The sequence below is a fragment of the Triturus cristatus genome, chromosome 1_1 (genome assembly GCF_964204655.1).
Source record: "Triturus cristatus chromosome 1_1, aTriCri1.1, whole genome shotgun sequence".
Classification (NCBI taxonomy): Eukaryota; Metazoa; Chordata; class Amphibia; order Caudata; family Salamandridae; genus Triturus; species Triturus cristatus.
Window position 1 is genome coordinate 100,399,469 of NC_140579.1, and position 24,547 is coordinate 100,424,015.

The 24,547-nt window shown below is 41.4% G+C and overlaps 1 protein-coding gene across 1 annotated transcript; it reads left to right on the top strand.

Annotated features, from left to right (window-relative positions):
• The first annotated feature begins 872 nt into the window (after positions 1-872).
• LOC146869627 (interleukin-20-like) lies at positions 873-24,231 on the top strand. The gene is made up of 5 exons (XM_085640174.1): positions 873-1,031; positions 11,293-11,355; positions 11,693-11,845; positions 20,482-20,556; positions 24,154-24,231. The coding sequence occupies exons 1-5, from the start codon at positions 873-875 to the stop codon at positions 24,229-24,231; spliced, it is 528 nt and encodes a 175-aa protein (XP_085496300.1).
• The last annotated feature ends 316 nt before the right edge of the window (positions 24,232-24,547 follow it).

Sequence of the window (24,547 nt, forward strand, 5' to 3'; positions counted from 1 at the left end):
CAAACTACACGTGCAACTTTAACATGGCGCACGTTTAAACCTAATGCACCGCGTTACATAAAACCCAAACATCATGCATTGACTAAAATACATTTGCAGTGAACTACGACATTACTCTTCATAAAAACATGATTACATTTCTAATCACACCTATGTTAAACAGATTGTAGTGTTACAATTCTATGTCACACCGAAACTATTTCGATTAATATGTGGGTGCGGACTAACAGTGATTATGATGCACCCCTACAAATTCAGAATAACGTGACGCTCTATCAGAGCTATATGTATACATATCCAGCCTGACTGTGTATCAGTACCTATTGTTACATCTTACAATATCAGTTTTTAAACAGAATGTGCACTAGAACATGCATATGAAGAAAAGCATACACTGCTAGGAACCTAATTACATTTACAGGGCTAATCCAATTTTCGGAGTAAGCTCACTATTGCAACCAAATGGGGATTGTAAGTCGCCAGTATTTTTCCATGCTGTATTTCCTCATGTGCTATTTACCCTTGTACAAATTATATACCCTGCACTTAAAGCCCAAACGTTAATGATAGATAAAACCTGGTGAAGGACTAATTGGCAAATGGTGTGACTGTTTAATTTAAGCTCTGTTCCAGAGTGTGAATCTTGATATGCACAACCTTGAACAGGTTGTTCTACACAAAATGTAATAGGTATTTGTATTACCTAATTTAATGGTTAACATTTTGTTGAGCTGAAAAGGATAGGAGGCAGGTTGATGCTGACCAATTAGGACATGCGATCTTCATGTTACAGAGAGTTCTTTGCAGCCGGGCTCAACCCACTAATCTATCAATCTCTGCTTTTGTTCACAGTTGGAATACCCTAAAAGGCTATGATATTCGGTGGCGTTTACCTAGGCCTTCTTTCTTTAGTAGCCTTGTTATGCTACCACCTGACGACTGGGCATCGGAGGTTGCACTTTGGGCACTGTGCGGTGTCTGTAAATGTTCACGAGACACGGGAATGTTTTTACAAAATCCGTAAAATTATCGTAAGTATAAATTTGGGTTACTCATTTTTTTTACATAAACTCCATTGTGCAGGAATCACTTGATGAAGTGATAGTCCAATCGTGTGGTTAAATTATAACTGATTTTTGTTGGATCATATTGGACCAGAGAAAAACTATTAAGTACAAAACAGAGCATCCTTTTAAGTTGCTGGCCTGAAAGGCTAATTGACATTTCTGGGCCTGATTCACGAAAAAGTTCATACACTTGCACCCAGATGTAACCCTACACACATTGCTTTCCACTTGTTTGGTCAGTGTAACTAGGTTTTTACATACAAAACTATACCTGAAACAGGATACTGACACCATTTGATTTGAAGCTTTTCTAATTCTAACGGTGCTTCGATGAATGGAGAAACTGGGCAAACATAAAAAAAGAATTGCAATGGACCATGTTCATCTATTGAATATCTATCTGCTAACAAGAAACATAACATTGTTCAGTTAGTTACTCTTCCTCCAGAGCTTCTTCTCATCAAACATATCTCAAAAATAATCTACTAATGTATAAACTAAAAACATTTAAAAAATGCATTACCTGCAATGTAATTACTTTTGCTATGAAATGGCACTCCCAGAGTAATGGCTCCAAAAGTAATGGCTGCAATGTGGAGACAACTGAAATAGTAACATATAACCAATCTAAGAATATTAGATACCATCACAACCACATCTGAGTGGACTTTAAATTTCTAATTTCTCCAAATGAAACCATTATTTTTGTCAGTATAAATTAAGTGGAACACAATGTGCAACATATGAATACCTAAATAAATACATACTGTTCAAGAAAGAAAATAATAAAGCAACCTCGTGGGGTAAAACAACATGGAAGCTGGAAATAGCGTCCCTGATGAACAAACTGTGTTAGCAAAGGTAAGCTGAGCACTTAAAGAAGAAATAAGAAAATGAGTTTGAAGATAGAGTTTCATTTTAACTGTTCAGCTTAATAGAGATACACAGCAAAATATTGTGCAGTAAATAGTATTTTTACCAAAAGGCCCGTATTTTGATTACATCATTAAGACAGTCGACATGTTTGCATGTCTTTTATTTATGAACTTATAAAGCTACAATTCCAACATGCTCCGTTGTCAAGAAGATATAGCATATGAATATGTGAGAGTGAAAAGTGATTAGCACTGTCTTTTTATGATAGTGTAAGTCATGAAAAGAGCATGCATTTCTTAAACAAAAAAGCCACATATCAGCAATAGAATATTTTAATTTCAGCAAAGTAATATATCAAAGAACATACTGGCCTCTGTGCTCAGCAATATGTCAGGGCATATATTTAGCCTGACGAAGGGACTCCTTGGCACCCCATCACAAAACATAATGGAAACATAAATATGGCAACATAACCATCCACCAATTACCTTGAGTTTAACTGATAGTCCATCTAAGCAAGCGAAAGAAGGTCAATTGGCAGAAGGGGGTTTACTGAAGGCCGATTCTCTTTGTGTGCCACTTACTGTACTTATTGGAAGCATTTATGACATGTTGCTGTCAAGACAGCTAAGGTTTGGGTCTAGTATTCAGCCTCAATAAAAATATCTTAAATGTTTCATGGATGTCCCTTTGAATATTTTTCAAATGAACTAACAAATATGTCTATGAGTGGCAATAAGACACACTAGTGGGGTTGAAACGCAATGCTGCTCTCTTTGGGCAGAATAGTGGTATAACTGGTCTGCGTGCTGACTATTGAACCCACAATATCCGTGGGATGGAATATCAAGGGCAAAATATTAAAAAAATATATTGACAGCTAAGTAATCAAGATTTTCTATACCTAATGCCAGATATATGTACCTACACGGTATATATAGGTACGTAGCAGTGAAGTTAAGAATAGTCAGTCTTTATTTCAATATTTTGCCCTCGATATTCTTGTAACTTGATACTGCTGGTGTTGATTTTTCAGTAGTACAAGCATACATGTGATGCAATAAACAAGTGAAACAGTGCACAAAAGGAGTATGTGTGTCACTAATGGACCAGGGCATGCCAACAACTGTATTCAAGATGGCTCATAGTTAACACTAAAAAGTCCTGCTTGAGAGTCTGTTAAGTAAATTTGCTGCATCTTCAACCTCAGGCCTGAAGAACATGAAAAGGAGTCCGACAATAAGGACTTTTGGGTGCACAGAGTTTCCACACTGTGACAATCATAGTGCTTTACAAAACAAACAAATAAAAATAAAAAATTAAGAAAAGAGGTGTCTATTCTGATGAAGGTACAGCAGTATCTGTGACGAATGCTAGAATAGAAGTGTTCCTCATGGAGTAGCCGTATCAGTACAACGGCACAAAATTATCGAAGCAGTACCAATCAAAATGGAAAATCATTAAAAACTGTCCAATCTGATCAAAATTTTAAAAAATGCCCAAAGTGCTATGGCCAAATTTTTTCTACTACAGAAATTTTGCAATATGGCTTTAAAAGTGGTGCATTGATTGGCACAAATAGAAATAGTACCATAGCAAAAAGCAATAGTGCAAACTGCACAAGTGCAATATAGTGAATGCATCATAAAATAGTGTCCATCGATGGTGTAACAGTACAGTACAGTCATTCCAGTCCAGTCCAGTACAGTCTATAGGTTGTCCTTCATGAACCCCCTAATTGCAAAGAACTATCACACCATAAAAAAAGAAGCCATATTGTGTACCAGTATTCTCTCTTCGGCAAGCCCCCCACGACATGGGGAAAACCTATTAGAACACCGCAGCCGAATCGGGAGGAGCAAAAGGCGGAAGGTGAAATATGCCTACAGGATATGCAGGGACAGAAAACACTATTTATCCCTGCCCAATTACATGCCCATGTCCATGCCCATGCCCATGACCCCCCAGCGCAAGTCATAAACCCACAGCCCATACTGAGATTGCACTTAGGGTTAGAACCCGCAGAATTGAGTACAGCCATTCATGGGAAATCACCTATGATTAGCCAGCCGTTGATTAAAGTAGCTGAAAAACTTCTACCAACATCGCAAAAGACATCGCAAAAGGAAGTTGGTAAAGAGATACTCTCAGACGAGTTGGATTCTCTGTCTGAATTAGAACTAGAATCAGAGTCAGAAAAGGAAAGGAAAAAGAAAAGGAGACACTCCTCGTCTCAAGAGTCAACAAAACCCTGGGTAAAAGATCCGAGCAAGACACCTCAATACAAGAAATGCTTACAACTATTTTGCAGGAATTACGAGACTTGAAGACTTCACAAGCATTTGAAATATCACAGCTGCATAATAGGTTAACAAAGAAGTGGAAGTCTAGGAAGTTTACCCAGAAGGGTTACTGAGGTGGAGGTTCGTGTCTCAGCCCTGGAAGATAACATCGCTACTATGCAAAAAGATTTCCAGGTGTTGAATAAGAGCAAGAGCCAGATGGAATTGAAGCTACAAGATTTAGAGAATTACAACAGGAGATCAAATCTGCGCCTAGCGGAGGGTTTGGAAGGTGCGGAAATGGTGAAATGGACTGAATCTCTGTTGAAAAAGGTAATACCTGAATTACAAGGAGACCTCACAATTACGAGAGCCCATAGGGTACCTGCACATAAACCCGCGAATCCTAAATATCCACGAACCATTCTAATAAACTTTTCGGATTATAGAATTAAAGAGCAAATCCTAAATGTGGCAATATCAAGGAGATCATTCAATACCGACGATATTAAAAACTTTAAAAAAAAATCTGACTTGTCAGCAGCCTCTGCCCATAGACGCAACGATTTTGTCAAAATGATTGACTCGTTTAAAGCTAAAGGAGCACAGGCGATGATTGTGCAGCAGTCCAAATTGAAAGTCATAGCCAAAGGAAAAATTGTTATCTTCACAGAGATACTGGAGGCTCAAAGCCTTTTGGATGCTCTCATAGCTGCATAAGGAAAAGAGATTATGTGGTTGTAGGCTATAAGACTGAGTTGTTATAGTTTTTCTTTGAGGGGCGGACGTGAGGTAAATCAGGGAACGCAACAGGATGCAATAAGATGGCATCCAATAGGAAGAGGGAGGAAGAGGAAAGGACAGTGGGACAGGTCGGGATTTCTCTTCTTATGGGGAGGGTGGGGTGGGGGGGTCGGGGAGTGGTGGTGGGGGTGAAGCAGCCAGAAAAAGAGAGTTCATAGACGGAAATATTTTTCTTTTTTTGAATAAGTTAAGGAAAAGGATACGTAATGTTGCTAAGGAAAGATGCTGTCTTGTATAGTTGTCATATTGCACATATTGCATATATTGCACATTGGATATTGCACTTTAATGTATTTTAATGTTCACATTCCATAATTGATACAATTTGTACTGTAGTATATTGCACTGAGTGGTCTAATAGCTACCTGATTTGCACTTTAAATAGCCTTTTGCACAATTGATACAAACTGTACTGTAGTATGCTGGTCTAAATGTGTGATTTGCACTCTATTGTATGATTTGCTCAATTGTTATATTAGGTATGGTAGACCTGCGCAATTTGCACATTTTAATGGCCTGTATTTTAGCAAATAATCTAGCCCGCTATGGTTTTATTGGGAGAAGAGATCTAACAAATTAAGTGGTTACTTATTTATGCATTGTGCACATTTGCACAAATTGCACTTAGAACTGCACTTAGAAATGTTTACCTTCCATAATTAATACAATTTGTACTGTAGTATATTGCTTTGAGTGGTCTAATAGCTACCTGATTTGCACTTTAAATAGCTTTTTGCACAATTGATACAAACTGTACTGTAGTATGCTGGTCTAAATGCGTGATTTGCACTCTATTGTATGATTTGCACAATTGTTATATTAGGTATGGTAGACCTGCGCAACTTGCACAATTCAATGGCCTATATTTCAGTATATAACCTAGCCCGCTATGGTCCTATCGGGAGAAGAAATCTCACAACTTAAGTGGTTACTTATTTATGCATGTTGCACACTTGCACAAACTGCATTAGAAATGCATTTTTGCACATATAGCACATATCGCACTTTAGATGAGACTCCCTGGGGCGTATGGATAAAACAGGTTATATTTTCCTCTCAATTGCATTATGAATAGGTATAAACTCTCAATTTTGTCTTTGAATGTTAATGGTTTAAATAATAGGCGTAAAACTGGTGCAATAGATAGATCTTTTTACAAGAGACACATTTCCGAGCTTTAGCAGATGCTAGTAAGATGTTTAAAAACTGGGCGGGTTTTTATTGCTCGGCTGTGTCGGGGACAGCTCAGAGGCGTGTGAGCATCTATATAGGCAAGCATGTCCAATTTCATGTTGAAGCATCTCATTCAGATATGAGGGGCAGATGGACACACAAGCGTGATACTTGCTACAATCTATGCACCAGTTGTGGATGATCCGCTCCCCATTGTGCAGTTAAAACAAGCACTGACAGGTATACCTGGTCAGATTATATGGGGAGGGGACTTTAATTTCTTGCAAAACCCTGTGGTTGATTCTACAAAAAAAGATCGAAGGCAAAACAAACCACAAGTATGTACTGCATTGAGTTGTAAGATAGATTTAGATATTTTAGACTACTGGCGGCTCAACAATCCGACTAAACATGAGTACTCTTGCTATTCAGCAAAATATGATTCGTCATCAAGGCTAGATTTTTTTCTAACCTCCCATAATTTGGAAGTCAGTAAATATGAGCATATAGCGAATACCTTCTCAGATCATGCCCTCATTAAGATGGAAACCCTTTCAGGGAAGAAAGATGAACAAGCATCAAGAAGGTGGCATTTTAATAAACTTAATTTAGCAGATAAGCAATGGTGTGCAGATTTAGGGAAGGAGATTGGTTCCTTTTTTTCTATAAATATTCTGGCCCAAGTAACATAATATGGGATGCTTTTAAGGCTACACTGAGAGGCATAATCACCTCAAAAGAGATACCAAAACAAAAAGCTAAGAAGGAGGAAAGAATGGCAATAGAAAATAGTCTAGCCTATGCAAATCAAGAATACTTTAGAAATAGGACTTCGAATAATAGGCAAGAAGTACTGAATGCAAAAACAAGAATGAGGGAATTTTATTATGACTTAGGGTAGGGGGCAACTAGATTATATCTCCAGACAAGCTATGAAGATAGCGAGTACACGGGAAGATTGCTAGCTTGGCAAGCAAAGGAAAAGCAAGTCCAAAACAGAATTGAATACATTCAGGACAAAGTAACTAAAACTTGCGTAAAAACTACGCCACTAATAGGCGAGGTGTTTCTTAAACATTATAAAGACATCTATCAGACATCTCACCAGGTCCCTTCAGAAAAAATTAATGAATTCCTGCAGGAATTGCCAATTCCAACTTTGGAAAATAATTTTAAAGAGCTGCTGCTAGCCAAATTTACGAAGGAAGAATTAGATGCGGTTATCAGCTCTTTGCCTATTTGCAAAGCTACTGGAGAGGATGGCATCCCCGCAGAATTTTTTAAAGCATTTTCTACTGTACCCTGCCCCGAATTTTTAAAACTTGCAAATGATTTATTACAAGGGGGTGACCCACCTGCATCATTTCGCATGGCAGTAGTGGTCAGTATTTTTAAAAAAGATAAAGACAGTGAAAGTGTGATCTCTTACAGACCAATAAGCCTTTTAAATACTGATTACAAAATGTTTACTAAACTCCTTGCCAATAGGCTAAATAAGATGGTGGGATCCCTTATTGGGACAGATCAGTGCAGCTTTGTAGCAGGGAGACAGCTTTATAATAATACAAATTTTTTATTAGAGGCACTTGATTTTTTTAATATCAATAAGGTTGAGGCGCAGATTTGGTTTTTAGATGCCGAAAAAGCATTTGATCTTGTTTCCTGGAACTGCCTTTTTATAATTTTAGAAAACTTTAGCTTCCCAAATGAGAATTATTTTTATTAAAACAACTCTATATAAATTCACAGGCCCACATTTTAATCAATTCTGTTAACATAGGGACATGCCAAATAAATAGAGGCACCAGACAAGGCTGTCCCCTTTCCCCGATTTTATTCGCTTTATTTATAGAACCATTAGCAATTGCAATCAGGGAAAAAAGAGCCCATACGGTTCCGGTTCAAGGAATGACGAACATAAAATTATATGCTGATGACACCGTTCTCTTCCTGAACCCAAAGATAAATACCCAGACGGGAATTATGAGAATCTTTGCAGATTTTGAAAAGATAGGGGGTTATAAAATCAATAAGTCTAAAACAGAAATTATACTATGCAATTACGATGTGAATTCTCTCTTATTAGAATTTAGACAGACATACAACACCCGTCCGAAGAGGTATTTCGGGATCTATGTAACTGAGAGAGTAGAAGATCTTTTTTCCCTAAATTATATTCCATTGCCAAAAAAGGTACAGTCTCAGTTAAAACGATGGAATCAGCTGCCGTTGTCAATAATAGGACGAGTTGCGTTAATTAGAATGTCTATTCTTCCGCTATTTTATTTTCTTTTTAGTGCAGCTCCTTGTGCAATACAGGCCACTTTTTTTTAAAAGAAATAGACTGTATGTTCTCTTCTTTGTTATGGACAAATAAGGTACCAAGGTTAGCCCTTAACACTTTAAATTATCCTATTGCTGATGGAGGACTATCTCTTCCGAATATTAGAAATTATTATTATGCGACATTTGCACATCACAGTTTTAGATATTTTTTTTTAGATCCTCAAGAGGTAGATAACTTCTTTATGAAAAAGATCCTACGGGAGTGCAATATAATAGACCCCATGAGAGTGACTAAATACCCTTAAAAAAGTCCGTCATCAGACCCTACAATGGCTACTTAAACAAAAAACTCAGCTGTTAGCACACTACGATATTATAAGAATTAATATTTCAACAAGGCTTTCAAATATGTATACGGGGGAAACAGGTCTCTTAGAGAATAATATACTAAGGTTGTGGGAAGAAAACAGGTATGTTCAAATCCAGGATTTTATTAAGGGGAACTGTTGGAAAATCTGGGCAGAGATTGAAATGGGGCTTCAACATTCAAACACAATTTTAAAATGGTCATTTATTAGATTGAAACCCATATTGGAAAAACTAGATATGGAAAGCCTGCGTTATAAAACTATTATCAGTGAAGCCCTTAATTCCCCCACGCAACGGGATAATTCGTTACTGGATTAAGATCTTTGATGACAATAAATCTCTTTCATTATATGAAAAAGTTAGGGATAGATGGAAGAAAAGGGAAGATATGCTGATTCTTAAATCAACCTGGAATAGACTTAATAAATTTAATACAGTTATATTCAGGGGGGCAAACTTCAAACGCATGCAATATTATGCGAAATGGTTGATATATAGAACACCCTCTTTTCTTCATAAAATATACCCGCAAATAGAAGATAAATGTTTTCGCTGTGCAGAGAAAGGAACCTGGACGCATATCATCTGGGAGTGCCCAAAAATCCAGAATTTCTGGGAGGAGATTGAGAAATATCTTACATTTATAATTGATCCCCGCATCTTACTTGATAAATCGACAGCGGTTTTGGGCTGCTCTCCTGCTACTTCTGCACACGAGGAAGGCTTGTTTATTGCAGTTTCAATAGCAAGATCTCTAATTCTGCAATTGTGGAGAGCAGAGAAGGTACCCACTTTTAATACATGGAGGGCAAAACTGTCTAGAATACAAGAATTGGAAAATAAATATGCAATAAGATCAGGAGTTATAAGAAAATATGAGAAATATTGGAGGGTGTTTGAAATATAGGATAACATCTTGTAGTGGGTATAAAAGGAGAGAACATATATATAGGTAGCTGTCCGGATATAGCACTCTGCACTTTAGATTAAGTTGATCTTTTTCCGTACTCCTCTCACATTCGGTATAAGAAGATAGGGCATATATATATATATAAGCATGTATTCTGATTTAGCACTTTGCACTTAAAAGTACTAGGTTCTTTTCCTGTTTTGTAGGAATATTGTGATTGCACTATTGAGTATTTTCTGAAATATTTATTTATAAAACTGTAATACTTTGAACTTTAGATTTAAATCAATTTTTCTTTTTCTTTTTCAATATTTTGAAATATGTATTTATATGTGATATTATTGTATGTTGATTAAGTCTCTGAACTCTCAATAAAAATATATATATATTTTTTTTAAAAGATGTCCTCCTCGTGATTTTAGGTTTAAAAGTAAAATGGTTCCTTTTGTAACATGAACCCTACAGCTTGACTCTATCAACCCACCCGCTTCTGCCATGCAGTTCCAGTTCTTGAAACACAGCCTGCAGAGGTTGCTTTATGTTGGAGAAGTTGCTAATCTTAAAAATCATTTTCAATTTTCGAGGTTTACATTTATTTGCCTAAAACACAGCCATTTAGCAATTGGTTTAAATTACATTTAGGGCGCTGTTTGATTATCTCTCTAACTTCTAAAGTCGGCACTGTGGATATTTAATTTGTGTGCATAATAATGCAAATGCAATTTCGGTATACTATCAATATAGTACAATTGTAGTACAGTGCTGATGTAAATGGCACGCGTTCCACAAAGTTCTACTCTTGCACGGAACTCTGAGAGTTGAATGCATATACGTTTTAGGACACCTGAATATTAATTACTTATGCATAATTCATTTCTGATCAGAAAATATATCCGAATCCACAATATAAGGTTTAACGAAATTTATGAAGTGCAGAAAAACACTCAGGATGCTGAGTTCCACCTCATGTGGTTTGGGATAAAGGGATTACAGTGTGGGTGGCCATGAAACCTACAGTGAACAGCCACAAACGTTGACATCTATCAGTAGTCACAAACATTTGCAAATAATTCCCCACCTTGAAATTCGTGCAAATGTAATTCTGTGGAAGGTACGAGTACGCATCATCCATGAGAGGAAATGAAAGAAGCCACCCACATATTTTATGGGGTGTATTGGTAATACTTTCTTGGCATAGAAAAATCTTTTTATGGCAGAGAAAAAAGTTGCACCTGAAAAGACAGTTTTCCAAATAATTTACTTATGGACAACTAGGTAAATAATATGCAGCAATAACTGGGAAATAGGCGTACTCCTGGAACGGTACAACTGTCGTGGGCGTCCAGGAGTAGTCTTGGGGTTCTTTGTGATTCCCCAAAAGTCAGAAATGTACTCCAAACACAGGAGAAGACCTGAATGAGTGCAATTCTGGCTGTTCCCAGTATGACTTTGCATCTTAATTAGGAATATGTTTAGTGTCACTGACATGGCAAGCTACTGCTAAAAGATCGTTCCTTGTCCTCAGCAATCACAAGATGAAGAAGATGACATAAGAATTGTTGAGAAGTCAATTCTGCAGAACACCAGGGTATGTACCTATACATTTGTAATACAACAGTTAAAACCAGTAAATAGATGACATGTTTACAGATTGGGCCTACAAGCCACCAGAAACCCATGATGCCAAGAAAAAAATAAATGGCATATGTATGGGTTCACTTACCTAGAAACTGAGCTGGTGGCCAAGATTCAAGAAATGATTGCAAAAGCTTGCATAGACTTTCACAAACTACAGACCAGTTACTGTATATACACTTCCGTTATGAACACAATTGTCGAGTGTTTCATGTGTTATGGCAAGTGATACACAAGGGTAACTATTTACTATGACATAATGTGTCATATGATTTTGTTCACCCTTACAGCCTGATGAGCAATGCTGCCTCTTCCGCCACCTGTTAAGGTTTTATATGCATCAGGTGTTTCGGCGCTGCAATACCACAGACCATCATCTACGTCGAAGGGTCAGCCTCATCGCCAACAGCTTTCTCAGCATGAAGAAAGACCTGGACATCTGTGTGAGTATGAGAGAGAAGGCACATTGACAAGGATAGGACAGTCGTTTTATTGATTTGGAACCCCTAATAATGGTGAAGTGTCCGAACACGTCTATGCCCAAAAGCCCTGATTTTAACTTCTTGCTGCAGATGGAAAGGCCTGTAAAGAGCCCGGCCTGTGCCATAATGTACAGCTGATTGCATCTAAAAGCACATGCTGTTAGGCCACAGTATAGGAAAATTATGAAGCATTAGCACAGTTTTTCAACAGGAACCCATATCTGCTTGCAAAGGACTTTTACCTCTTTCCTGGTAAGCCAACATCCAAAGTGAGATTCCACCATTGGGGATCTGTGGTAAAGTAAACATGCGCTATGATTTGCTATAGATACACGTTAATGTATGAGGTTACTTTTACTGTCAGTGCATCCTCCCTAAACTTAACTAATGCAGCTGGACCAGATAAGTTGCAAGCAATAGTAATTAAGTTGAACCCTGTGTGGTGGGCAGGATTCTTCTCCAAAGCTTTTATACACATAACCAAGGCTGGGATCATTCCTCTGAGTTGGAAGGGCGCTATAATCAAACCCACACATAAAAAAGGTGCTCTGAATGACCCAGGTAATTATCGGCTGATAAGTTTGTTGGATGTAGGTGCAAAACTGTACTTCAAAATTATTTTAAGGGCTTTAAAGAGCTAGAGAAAGGGAAACAGGATTATTCCCACGGAGCAGGGAGGCTTTAAAGCTGGGCATTCAACGATAGATCACTGTTTCAATGTATGGGCTTTGGGGCAGAAGGCAAAGGAAACAACTGGGAATGTATTCTGCTGTTTTGTTTATTTTAGCTCGGCGTTCGATCTGGTTGACCGTAGTATACTTTGGGCTAAATTAATACGTCCGCGGATTCCAAATTGCCTAATAACAATTCTGCACTAATTGCATACCAGGAACTGGCCCCAAGTGGAGCATGATCTAGATGGGGCCTCTCAGGGAGAATCCCGTTGGGAAATGGGTTAAGGCAGAGTTGTAACCTCGTGCCCACATTGTTTTCATTGTTTTTAGCCGACCTTCAGGGAGAGTTGGCTGCGACTCATTCGTTTTCCCCGAAAATGGAGGGTAGACATGTGTTGTGCCTACTCCATACAGAAGATTTGGCAATTCTGGGCGTGACTCAAGTAGGCCTGCGGAGAAAGTTAATGAATCATTATTGTGAGGCAAATAAATTGAAGGTAAACAAGAAAACATAATAAAGTTTGGGGAAAAAAGTAAACTGTATAAGTGGCAATTAGGTATCTGGGTATGATATTCACCAGTCAGTTGAGCTGGACTTTGCATAAAGAATTTATGGAGATGAGGGCACTAGCTACGATAGGGAGACTTGTTCAAGATGAGGGCACTGGCTACGATAGGGAGACTTGTTCAAGATGAGGGCACTAGCTACGATAGGGAGACTTGTTCAAGATGAGGGCACTAGCTACGATAGGGAGACTTGTTCAAGATGAGGGCACTAGCTACGACAGGGAGACTTGTTCAAGATGAGGGCACTGGCTACGATAGGGAGACTTGTTCAAGATGAGGGCACTGGCTACGATAGGGAGACTTGTTCAAGATGAGGGCACTAGCTACGATAGGGAGACTTGTTCAAGATGAGGGCACTAGCTACGACAGGGAGACTTGTTCATTTTAACCCCTTCAGTGCCCATGACGAGCTGGACTCGTCATGGGCCGCGATTGCGCTGTGCCCATGACGAGTCCAGCTCGTCATAGACCCCGCCCGCTAATGCAACGGCCGGCACAGGGCGGGGAAAGGGGCGGGCACTGAAGGGGTTAAAAAGACTTATGTTGGTCCTTCCTAAACTCCCCTTTTGCCAGCTAATAACGCAACGGTCCCCACGCAATGCCTCTACGGGGCTGAGCTACTAGCCATAAGTATGTTGGGAAGTTGGGAGAGGTGTGAAAGTAAATGTTTGAAACAATTGTTGGCTCTCCCCAAAGGCGCAATGTCTCAGGCGATAAGATTAGAAGGAAATTTGTAGGGCTGGAACTTCTTAGCCTATAAAACAACTTTGCGATTTTGGGATAAGCTTAGGGTCCCAAATACAGAGAAGATATCAGCCCACTGGGCCGTTGAAATAGGAAGAAGCGAACTACAGTGGGCTAAGAAGGTAAAGAAAAGATTAGAAGGAATCCTGAAATTAGAATTAAATATAGGTGAGGCTTCACAACTTTCTAAAGCAGAGTTAAAAATTGCCTGTGAAAAAGAATCTAGGTTGGCTGATTTGACGTATGTAAAGAACAGACCCGCAGCAAAGTATATGGCAGATTCATAGAAACATATGAATGCATTTGCATGTTTATCGGCACTTCCAGACGCCCCGCTATGCTTACCACTATTAGAATTTTGGGTTGCGTTAAATGTGCATTGTGTAAGAGCTGAGAAGTTAGGGATTAGTACTGCTTTATTTACTTCAAAAGGCACTGGCTGAATCTGGGTCTATGATGTCACAATAGTATGTAAGTCCAGTCCCTCATCAGCAATGGCTGCACGAACTGCCCCATCATTTCCCTGTATACATGTTGTAGGGTCACCTGTATACTATTATCCCCATCCTCACTCTCCTACACTATGCCAGCCACCTAACACTGAGGGTCATACTACAGGAACTTTGCAAAGATGCAGAGAAGGCCAGGCAGCACTGCTTGAGCTCACAGAGAACAATCCAGACAGATTTTCCATTAAGGAAACACATTTCACATTGTTTCTGTTATGTTTCCTTAACAAGACAACACATAAAATACAATAGCTCAATTTTTAACATTCAAAAGATGGGGTAACTTTGAATAAAGATACCTTTGTTCTATTTTTTTATTATGTAAGCTGCAAGGACAGTACCAAATCAGTCCATTCTCCTTTATAAAGGGATGTTCGTGGAGTAAGATTTGTTGCTAAAGCGAATATGGAACATGTAAATTAATGTATAAACAAAAATGTGATATATTTGCTTAGTAGTGGTGTCCAATTTTTCATTTTTGGCTATGGTTGAAAAAAAAAATCTGTAATATGGAGCAGGGTAAATTGTGTTTAATCTATTGCCTATTACATAAAAAAAAAAAATTAACGCAAACTGGGCATTTCCTGCTATTTGCACTGAAGATTCGTTTCTGAATGTATTGTTCTAAGTTTCCAGTTGAAATTTAGGAAGATTCTAGTGTTCTATAATGCTCTGGTAACTAGAAAGAAAAGAGAGCTCCCAGTTGCATGAGTGACAGGCCAGTAGCAGGTGCCCCTGGGCACTCCTGCTGGCAGCCTGCAAAGGGCTAGTGTTCTATAATGCTCTGGTAACTAGAAGGAAAAGAGAGCTCCCGGTTGCATCAGTGACAGGCCAGTAGCAGGTCACCCTGGGCACTCTTGCTGGCAGCCTGCAAAGGGCTAGTGTTCTATAATGCTCTGGTAACTAGAAGGAAAGGAGAGCTCCCCGTTGCATCAGTGACAGGCCAGTAGCAGGTCCCCCTGGGCACTCTTGCCGACAGCCGGCAAAGGGCTAGTGTTCTATAATGCTCTGGTAACTAGAAGGAAAAGAGAGCTCCCCGTTGCATCAGTGACCGGCCAGTAGCAGGTCCCCCTGGGCACTCTTGCTGACAGCCTGCAAAGGGCTAGTGTTCTATAATGCTCTGGTAACTAGAAGGAAAGGAGAGCTCCCCGTTGCATCAGTGACAGGCCAGTAGCAGGTCCCCCTGGGCACTCTTGCCGACAGCCGGCAAAGGGCTAGTGTTCTATAATGCTCTGGTAACTAGAAGGAAAAGAGAGCTCCCAGTTGCGTCAGTGACAGGCCAGTAGCAGGTCCCCCTGGGCACTCTTGCTGACAGCCTGCAAAGGGCTAGTGTTCTATAATGCTCTGGTAACTAGAAGGAAAGGAGAGCTCCCCGTTGCATCAGTGACAGGCCAGTAGCAGGTCCCCCTGGGCACTCTTGCTGACAGCCGGCAAAGGGCTAGTGTTCTATAATGCTCTGGTAACTAGAAAGAAAAGAGAGCTCCCAGTTGCATGAGTGACCGGCCAGTAGCAGGTCCCCCTGGGCACTCTTGCTGACAGCCTGCAAAGGGCTAGTGTTCTATAATGCTCTGGTAACTAGAAGGAAAGGAGAGCTCCCCGTTGCATCAGTGACAGGCCAGTAGCAGGTCCCCCTGGGCACTCTTGCCGACAGCCGGCAAAGGGCTAGTGTTCTATAATGCTCTGGTAACTAGAAGGAAAAGAGAGCTCCCAGTTGCATCAGTGACCGGCCAGTAGCAGGTCCCCCTGGGCACTCTTGCTGGCAGCCTGCAAAGGGCTAGTGTTCTATAATGCTCTGGTAACTAGAAAGAAAAGAGAGCTCCCGGTTGCATCAGTGACAGGCCAGTAGCAGGTCCCCCTGGGCACTCTTGCTGGCAGCCTGCAAAGGGCTAGTGTTCTATAATGCTCTGGTAACTAGAAAGAAAAGAGAGCTCCCAGTTGCATCAGTGACAGGCCAGTAGCAGGTCCCCCTGGGCACTCTTGCTGGCAGCCTGCAAAGGGCTAGTGTTCTATAATGCTCTGGTAACTAGAAAGAAAAGAGAGCTCCCAGTTGCATCAGTGACAGGCCAGTAGCAGGTCCCCCTGGGCACTCTTGCTGGCAGCCTGCAAAGGGCTAGTGTTCTATAATGCTCTGGTAACTAGAAAGAAAAGAGAGCTCCCGGTTGCATCAGTGACAGGCCAGTAGCAGGTCCCCCTGGGCACTCTTGCTGGCAGCCTGCAAAGGGCTAGTGTTCTATAATGCTCTGGTAACTAGAAAGAAAAGAGAGCTTCCGGTTGCATCAGTGACCGGCCAGTAGCAGGCCCCCCTGGGCACTCTTGCTGGCAGCCTGCAAAGGGCTAGTGTTCTATAATGCTCTGGTAACTAGAAAGAAAAGAGAGCTCCCAGTTGCATCAGTGACAGGCCAGTAGCAGGTCCCCCTGGGCACTCTTGCTGACAGCCTGCAAAGGGCTAGTGTTCTATAATGCTCTGGTAACTAGAAGGAAGAGAGAGCTCCCGTTGCATCAGTGACAGGCCAGTAGCAGGTCCCCCTGGGCACTCTTGCTGACAGCCTGCAAAGGGCTAGTGTTCTATAATGCTCTGGTAACTAGAAAGAAAGGAGAGCTCCCAGTTGCATCAGTGACCGGCCAGTAGCAGGTCCCCCTGGGCACTCTTGCTGACAGCCTGCAAAGGGCTAGTGTTCTATAATGCTCTGGTAACTAGAAAGAAAAGAGAGCTCCCGGTTGCATCAGTGACAGGCCAGTAGCAGGTCACCCTGGGCACTCTTGCTGACAGCCTGCAAAGGGCTAGTGTTCTATAATGCTCTGGTAACTGGAAGGAAAAGAGAGCTCCCAGTTGCGTCAGTGACAGGCCAGTAGCAGGCCCCCCTGGGCACTCTTGCTGGCAGCCTGCAAAGGGCTAGTGTTCTATAATGCTCTGGTAACTGGAAGGAAAAGAGAGCTCCCCGTTGCATCAGTGACCGGCCAGTAGCAGGTCCCCCTGGGCACTCTTGCTGACAGCCTGCAAAGGGCTAGTGTTCTATAATGCTCTGGTAACTAGAAAGAAAGGAGAGCTCCCCGTTGCATCAGTGACAGGCCAGTAGCAGGTCCCCCTGGGCACTCTTGCTGACAGCCTGCAAAGGGCTAGTGTTCTATAATGCTCTGGTAACTAGAAAGAAAAGAGAGCTCCCAGTTGCATGAGTGACCGGCCAGTAGCAGGTCCCCCTGGGCACTCTTGCTGGCAGCCTGCAAAGGGCTAGTGTTCCTTCTGTTCAGGTTCTGCACCTGGCAACGCCCCACAGTAAAAGTATTGCCAGGCTAAGAAACAAACGCCTTGGTCAAAATTCAAACAGCAAATCATCTTCTGGAATATTTGGGGTTACATCTATGCCGCTTCTGCGAGTTTCAGGGGCACCTAGAATTGAATGCACTTCCTGGAGGCACGAACAGACAGGGGAGCCTGCACTGTTAGAGTCCATGTGCTCAACAAACCGGTACGGAACCGGCTGCTCAAGTTAGCATTCAAAACACATTTCTTGAGGGAAGAACGTACAGGGCGCCGCCTGCTGTCAGCACGGGTCTTGCAATCAGGGTTAACCATCACTGGACGTGTCGGGGACTCCCGAGGAATGCACACAAGTCCTGTCGGTTCAACAGATGTTGCTGCAGAAGGACCCTACTTTATAATGCAATGAGTCTGCAACGCGGCGCCACATTTCCTGATGAGAGCTGTGAGGTTTGAACCTGCAGCAATTTAGAAAGATAGTTATGCAAGAGTCAAATCTAGTCCACCTGAGTCTGGAGGCATCAGGCCTGCTAGCGGTTTCTAGGCACTGTCACCTGTGCAGCATGACACCCCCACGTGGCCAGCTAAGAAAGTTGTCCTTAAATGCTCCAGAGGCAGAACAAAGATTCAAATCAGAACTTCCGACTGAAACTTGGGGCTGATTTCCTAGTATGTCCCGCGATGCAGCAACTAAGGCTGTTGGTCTGCGTTGAGTGACAGGGCGGGAGTAGGACAGTCCCGCCCATATCTACTAAGATATGGCGCCGCTGCTCCCCTCCCTGATGCTGGCACACTTGTCCCGCGATGCAGCAACTAAGGCTGTTGGTCTGCGTTGAGTGACAGGGCGGGAATAGGACAGTCCCGCCCATATCTACTAAGATATGGCGCCGCTGCTCCCCTCCCTGATGCTGGCACACTTGTCCCGCGATGCAGCAACGAAGTCTGTTGGTTTGCGTTGAGTGACAGGGCGGGAATAGGACAGTCCCGCCCATATCTACTAAGATATGGCGCCGCTGCTCTCCTCCCTGATGCTGGCACACTTGGGGACTACTTTAAATCTTTTCCACTTTTTGTATGCGTGCTGTACAGTGCAGTACAGTACACATGAAATGTTGGAAAGGTTTGGAGAAAATAAAACTTTTCTCGTACTTTGTGCCTGGCTCAAGGAGCAGTATATTTGAATACAAAGGCTGGCTATAAATGTCACTGTGGGTCCTGTCAATGTCTTAAAGATTTGACAGGGGGCTCCATTAAACATGACAGCCACTCATCAAACTTTTATGTTTATGTTTTACATTACCCAAAAACAATCTCCCAACTCAAGAGTTTCTGGAGAAAAGTAAAACTAATGGGCACCACACTTGTCTTCTATGGTGTGGGTTTCATTCTTTTGGTTGCTCTCCCTGACAAATAGTTAAAAAAAACAAGCATTTGCAATGCAATCGGTCTCGCCTTTGGGACCTTATATGTATTTACCTGTGCAGCACATTAGCCTGGGTGCTGAAACATCTACTGTTCTTTAACATGGAGGGAAAGTAATGAGACACCAGGTATGGGAACACTAGGAGAGAAATATTGCCTTTTGGGGGCAAACGGTATAGTCCAAAGCTCTGTTTTTAATATAAAATCAGGGCCTTCGGTAGTCATATCACTGAAAATACAAGATTTGAAAAAAATATTAGTGTCTACGGGTGCTTGTGGAAGACAATTTCTATGGACTGGAATCTACAGAATGCTAAAGTGATTCTGGTATTTTACTGACCTCTGCTGGTCGCTTTTTATCGAGACAGCTAAATAGAGGCAGTTGGACAGAAAAAAGTCCCTAAGCGGAAGCAGACAAGTCCTTGGGCTGACCTCCGGAGCCGACAAAGTACATACACATATAAGTATATAATAAGTGTATACTAAAGTATATCCAAGAGGTCTCGAATGATCGACCTAAAAACATATGGCAGGACTGACGGTCTTATAAATGAACATCTGTCGGGCTATTGAAGGACTTATCACAGCAACAGAGTTGGAGTAGATTCTGTTTCTGATATACTTCAGGCCTGCCTGACTGTAAATCAGGACCGCCGCCTTCAGTTTGGGGGAGAAGGTCCTCCATCACACTCTACAGCAGCCCCTGTGTGCCAGATTGCATCTTGTTTGGTACTTTGCACCGATGCAAAGTGTTTTGACAAACTTGGCCATTGGTCTAAGTGAAAACATCTTAGATAAAGAGAAGCAAAATGTGAATATGTTTGGCTCCCGCGATCTACAACAAGAGCTGCTTGGAGTGTCAGGTTAAAACAAGACATTGAGTTAGATCTTTGCTGCTACAATATGAAGGGAACCGAACAGAATGGACAAACCTAGTGTTCTTTGTATTATTGATCCTATTTAGGAATGCATGTGCGGGTCTGAGATGAACAGAAAAGAGGGAACATTGAAGCAATTCTGTACAGCAAATCTATCCAGAGGGTCAAAAACATGAAAGTCTTAGTCTCAATCCTTTGTCTTTCCTAACATTCCTTCCCGCGCTTTAACAGTCTAAATGCTGCACTGTTTAGCGATGAAAGGTGTACAGGTGCCATACTTGACATGTTGCTGCTAAAGGAGTTAAAATGTTGACCATACACTCAGAAGCTCTAAGATGATACACATTGAGTTTCCCTCCAAAAGGGAGTTCATCCATGAGTCCGGTGCAGGACCTTGGAGTACTCCATAGGGCACGCGACTCTTACATGGAATTCATTCGGATTATAGAGAGATATGGCATTACTGTATAGTCTGAGGGATCTTTCTGGAAGTGTTATACTGGTCACATGACTGCACTAACATGCGTGAATGCTATGTTTACAGCACTCGCACGTGACCTGTCGCTGTGGAGAATCTTCCAGGATGCAGTACGAGGTCATCCAGGAAAACTTTGAAAAGGTGAGTTAAATGGGTGGTGTATCCCAAATTCGTCTCGGTTGGATAGAGACGAGGCGAGTGGTCATCCCGTTAATGTGGGTGAATAAAAGTGTGTCTGTTTGGGTTGTAAGCTATCTGCATATTCAGTGTCGTAATGCAAAATGATGGGGCCCCAATGTAGAAAGTGATGAGGGGGCCTGGTTCTCCCATTTCTCACATGTTTTTGTTAGCTTTAGTCTGAAATGGGGTCCACTGGGCGGTTGCCCTCACTCTCCCCAGCAGGGGATGCAGGGGGCTGCATTAGATCCTTGTGCATATTTGGGCTGCTAAGCACATTTTACGATATTTATTTGTTAATAATTGAGACCTCCATAGTGCTGTAACACTAAAACAACATACGAAAATTAATCAGATGGTATAGAATAATGTGAGAAACTAGCCTGTTGGGCCACATCCTATAGCTTACTCCGTAGAGATACTCAAGCACTCCTGCAGTTTCCTCGGCTCTGGGCAGAATAGCAGTGCATGAGATGGTACTATTAAAAAATAAAGAAGTTAAAAGTTCACACCAAGTTTAAAAAGAAAAGATAAACAGTTACGAAGGCAAACTTAAAAAATAAATTGTCCAAGAATTCAAAATGTGTGACAGAGACATGTGGATATGTCCGTAAAACAAATACTGCAAAAGGAGTCCAGGGTTTCTAAAATGGCAGAGAAACAGCAAAGTCCTGGGCGCATTGCGATAAAAAGGTGGCCAATGGTGGCATCTGTCCACTTGTGAGAGTTTTGGTTCAAATCACATGCCAATGCTTTAAAACAGGTTATACCCATTAATGTGGTGTCGAATTCGGACACTGTTGTATCAAAGCCATGATGGAACAGGGCAGCTGAAAGTCGTAGCTTTGGCTTGAAGTTCTGAAACGTTTGGCTTAAAACGTCCAGCAAAATAGAGTCCTAGCAGCTGCAGGTTGGTCCCATGGGTTGGGCCAAGTTGAGCTTCTCACAGAAGCAATGTTGACACAGTATTACACATTCAGCCTATCCTGCATTTGGACCTCTGGATTGAAGGTATTGAATCAGTGAACTGAAATAGTCATGTGTTATATCCTGCTTATTCTGATGCAATGCCAATCTACCACCAGTGGAATGTTCATGTGATGATGCTGTCAGAATGTTGGGATTCTGCAGTGAGTAATGACAGTTGACTGGGCTGAGCTGCCTGCTGGCTGCTCCTGGTGGGGTTCTTTATCTGGCCTACTTATGGTCTCCCTGTGATCTTGTACCATCTCCAATAAACCTACCTAAATCATCACAACTGAGTGGACTTGATTACTACATCATGGTGGCCCCACAGCTGACATGGGAAACCCCTACTAACCAAAGAAACCTTTCTACTGCAGCAACAAGTTGTTTTAGGACCAGTTATATCAAACGCAGTACTATTTTTACAGATTGTCTCTGGTGAGTTCCCAGGGTGGTTCAAGGACCTCCGCATTATATTCGGTTAAAGCTTCTTGAGTGTGGCTCCTTCAGCATACAGTGTTCATAACAAAGTAGATCTGTCCACCAGGTTAGGAAATGGGATGCTCTAGATCTGGACACAGAGATTCACCAGTTCAGAAAAATCCACTTTTGAGATATACCAAATCTTCAGCCCCCAGTAACCCAGGATATCCTATTGGGCCACTGAGAAGGTATGCCTGTCAAGGACATTCTCTTTTAAGGAACTAAGGGGGGTATTCTCAAGCCCCTATCGCCATGGGAACGTCACTTTTTCTGACTTTCCTGTGTCGATAGTGTCAGCGCCTTATTCACAAGGCAGCGTGAAAGCCACTTAACGTGGCTTTAAGCCACGTTAAGTGGTTTAACCCTGCCTTGTGAATAAGGCCCCTTTCACGGTAGACTTACCGCGAAAGGGGCGTGCAGTGGGTGTTGCGGTGGCCGGTCCATCGCAACACCCATTGTACATGGCGCCACCACCTATTCTCAAGGGCGGCGTTAATTGGTGGCAGCGCCAAACTTAAGACCAGGAAAATCCTGGTCTTAAGGCAAAACGAGGAGAAATGCTTTATTTCTCCTAATTTTTGCATTTTCCACGTGTGCTGCCTTGTGCAGCACACATGGAAAATGCAAAATGCCATGGTTTGTTCATGTACCGGAAGGTGTCCCTTCCTGTACATAAACAAACCTTTTTTTTAAATTCCGTTTTGTAACTTACATGTGTGCTGCATGAAGCAGCACACATGTAAGTTACAAACTGGCATGTTCGGTTTGTTTATGTGCAGAAAGGGACACCTTCCTGTATATAAACAAACCTCCCTGCTTGTAAACACCCTTGCAGTCTGGTGCAAGGGCGCCTGCGTTGGCTCTAAGTCGTGAAATTTAGCGCCATCGCAGGGGGAAACGCCAGACTGCACCACATTCTTGAGAATAGAGTGCAGCCTCGTGTTTCCGAAGTGGCGATGAGAGGCGTTAAGCCAAGGAGGCTAACGCCTCTCACCGCCACTTCATTAAGAATATCCCCCTAAGTGTGATGAGTTCCATTTAAAAAAGTGCCCAGATAAATGTGCTTAGCTGAAACACAATCCTTTTTGCAGGTGAATACTTTCAGCAAGATAATTATGGTGTATGAGATGAAACTGAAACCAACAATTGATAGATGTACAAGTGTGAAAAGGCCCCGCCCACTAGTATGTCTTTTAGTACACTACTGCATGTCTATATGACTTACAATATCGAATTAATCAAATGTTAGAAAACTAAAATAGGTAGCTACAATAGGTATAGAGATTGCATATTGAAAATGCCCTGCCAAATGACATTCAAGATACAAGTCGTTGGTAATTTTGTACACCAAGCCTGAGATTCAACCAGACCTGCAAGAAACCTGAAAGAATATAAGTGCAGCATGCAAGCTGAAGGTAAGTGTGAAGCTCTGGGGAGAGTTCATCCTGCTTCACACTTTTCATAACATGCCAGCAGCTAGACAGGCTCAGCAATACCAAAGGAAGTAAGATGATAATATTTCACAGGCCAAAAATACAGGGTAATGAATTGAAAAACCAGCAGAAGCAGAAAACATTCAAATTAAGTATATCTGTTACAAAGATACAGCATTTGAATAGTGGGGTAAACCTGGAACCAGAAGAAAATAAAAGATTATGATCACCACATTTTAAAAAAACAACGAAACCAATGACGCTACGTGTCTCTTTTGTATGCTTTCTACTTTCATTCTTCCAGATGCCATGTGTTGAGGCTATGAATAGGAGATGCACAATTTTTTATCAATTAACAGATTGTGGGGGATGTAAGAGTTTAATTTCCTTAAGTAGTTTTTAAATATATACCCATCACTGTATACCAGTCTTTTGAAATCAAAACCAATAATTACCTGTTAAGCAATGACTATTTCAGTTTTGCCGAGATGTAAATATTAAACATACAAACATATATGTCCAAGTGTATCTATGGAGTATCCCTGTTTCTTTTCTGTTACTATGGATTCTGCTGACTTTACTTAAGAAAAAGCTCTTGAATCACTATCTTTCCTGGTTTGAACTTATTTTATGAATTTCATTTCACAATTTAGTAACAAAGCATTCCTTTCATTTTTAGATGGATCCCAGCGCAGCCGTCAACAAAGCCTTGGGCGAGCTGGATATCTTCCTAGACTGGATCGATAGACTTGCATAGGTTATCCTAAACATCTACAGCGCCTCAGCTCTCATTGATCTACAATCTTGATCACCTATGGCTGGGAGCACTGGATCCCACATATAAAAATCTTCATTGGCTTACGGTGAAGAAGATCTTTGCTGTATCCATACACTGCCAAATGTTCACTATATAGTGTGTTATAATAGTTACAAGGTTAGGCAGCACATGGCAAATGGTGCTTGTGGGTTACAATGTTATTTTTTAAACTATTCAAAGTTTTGTATCTTTTGTGAATATTTCAGTTTATATTTACTTTATATTTATCATATTTATGACTATGGGGATGGTAAAA

Bases quoted from the DNA above. Each gene is read 5' to 3' on its own strand.
- LOC146869627 (XM_085640174.1), top strand. From the start codon at position 873: ATGATATTCGGTGGCGTTTACCTAGGCCTTCTTTCTTTAGTAGCCTTG. The intron at 1,032-11,292 runs GTAAGTATAAAT...CCTTGTCCTCAG, and splicing joins ACAAAATCCGTAAAATTATC to CAATCACAAGATGAAGAAGA. The intron at 20,557-24,153 runs GTGAGTTAAATG...TTTCATTTTTAG, and splicing joins TCCAGGAAAACTTTGAAAAG to ATGGATCCCAGCGCAGCCGT.